This window comes from Propithecus coquereli, unplaced genomic scaffold (assembly GCF_000956105.1).
Source record: "Propithecus coquereli isolate 6110/MARCELLA unplaced genomic scaffold, Pcoq_1.0 Scaffold235, whole genome shotgun sequence".
Lineage (NCBI taxonomy): Eukaryota > Metazoa > Chordata > Mammalia > Primates > Indriidae > Propithecus > Propithecus coquereli.
The window spans coordinates 343,307-344,477 of record NW_012147897.1 but is presented as its reverse complement, the minus strand read 5'-3'; the positions used below and the strand labels follow the sequence as shown (position 1 = coordinate 344,477).

General features: G+C 45.3%; 1 protein-coding gene across 1 annotated transcript; it reads right to left on the bottom strand.

Moving 5' to 3' along the window:
• Nucleotides 1-19: 19 nt before the first annotated feature.
• LOC105811351 (olfactory receptor 52B2-like) lies at nt 20-964 on the bottom strand. The gene has a single exon (XM_012645533.1). The coding sequence runs from the start codon at nt 962-964 to the stop codon at nt 20-22; it is 945 nt and encodes a 314-aa protein (XP_012500987.1).
• Nucleotides 965-1,171: the final 207 nt, after the last annotated feature.

The following is a 1,171-nucleotide window of genomic DNA, read 5'->3' as shown; positions in this document are numbered from 1 at the left end:
TCCATCAAAGGTATCTACCTCAGCCTCCATGACAGTGCAGGATCCGCAGCACCCACTCCCGCATTTGCTTGGTCCGAGCCCCATAAATTAAGGGGTTGACCATGGGAGGCACCAGGAAGTAGAGATTGTCAATGATGATCTGCAGATGGGGAGCCATATGGTAGCCTAAAATCTGGGCCAGAACAGAGAAGACAACAGGAGAATAAAAGAGACCAATGACACAAAGATGAGAACCACACGTGCTGAGAGCTTTGCCCCGTGCATCCCAAGACGGTATCCGAAAGACAGCATGGAGGATAAGTCCATATGACAGAACAATAAAAAACAAATCAAATCCCACAGATGCTACAATAACCATGACTCCATAGACAATGTGGTCAGAAATGTCTCCACAGGCTATCAGTACCACAGCCATGTACGCACAGTAAGAGTAAGCAATTATGTGGGTTTGGAAACTTTCCAGTCTTTGTGCCAGGATGGGTGCTGGGGTCAGCACTGCCACTGTCCTTGCCAGAATAGCCAGTGCCATCTTCACAAGCATGTTGCTAGAAAGAATGGTTCTATACCTCAGAGGGTACCAGATAGCCACAAATCTGTCAAAAGCCATGGCCAGGAGAATCCCAGACTCCATGACATAAAAGGAAGGGATGAAAAACATCTGTGTGAGGCAGGCATTGAAGCTGATTTCCTTGGCATTCATCCAGAAGATACCCAGCATACGGGGCACAGTGACACTGACCAGGCACAGGTCAACGACTGATAGCATGGCCAAGAGGAGAAACATGGGCTCATGAAGACTCTTCTCCAGCCGGATAATACATAAGATGGTGGCATTGCAAATGACTGTAATGACAAATACCAAGAAAAAAGGCATAGAGAACCAGCCATGGAAAGATTCCAGGCCAGGAATTCCAGCCAGGACAAATACCAAGGGCTGAGGAATGGAATTGTTGCAAGAAGACATCCCTAACCTGAGATCCTCAAGGTCTGATTCCTAGGGGAAAAAGAACAAGGGACATTTTGATATCATTGTATTATTTACAACCTACAAAAAGCTGATCATTACACTAGTTTATGATGACAATCAGGATTATATTATGTAAACTAAAGATCAAATGAATGCTTCAGCTACTTGGGGGTGGGAAGAGAGAGAGTTTAACTATAGGGTTTA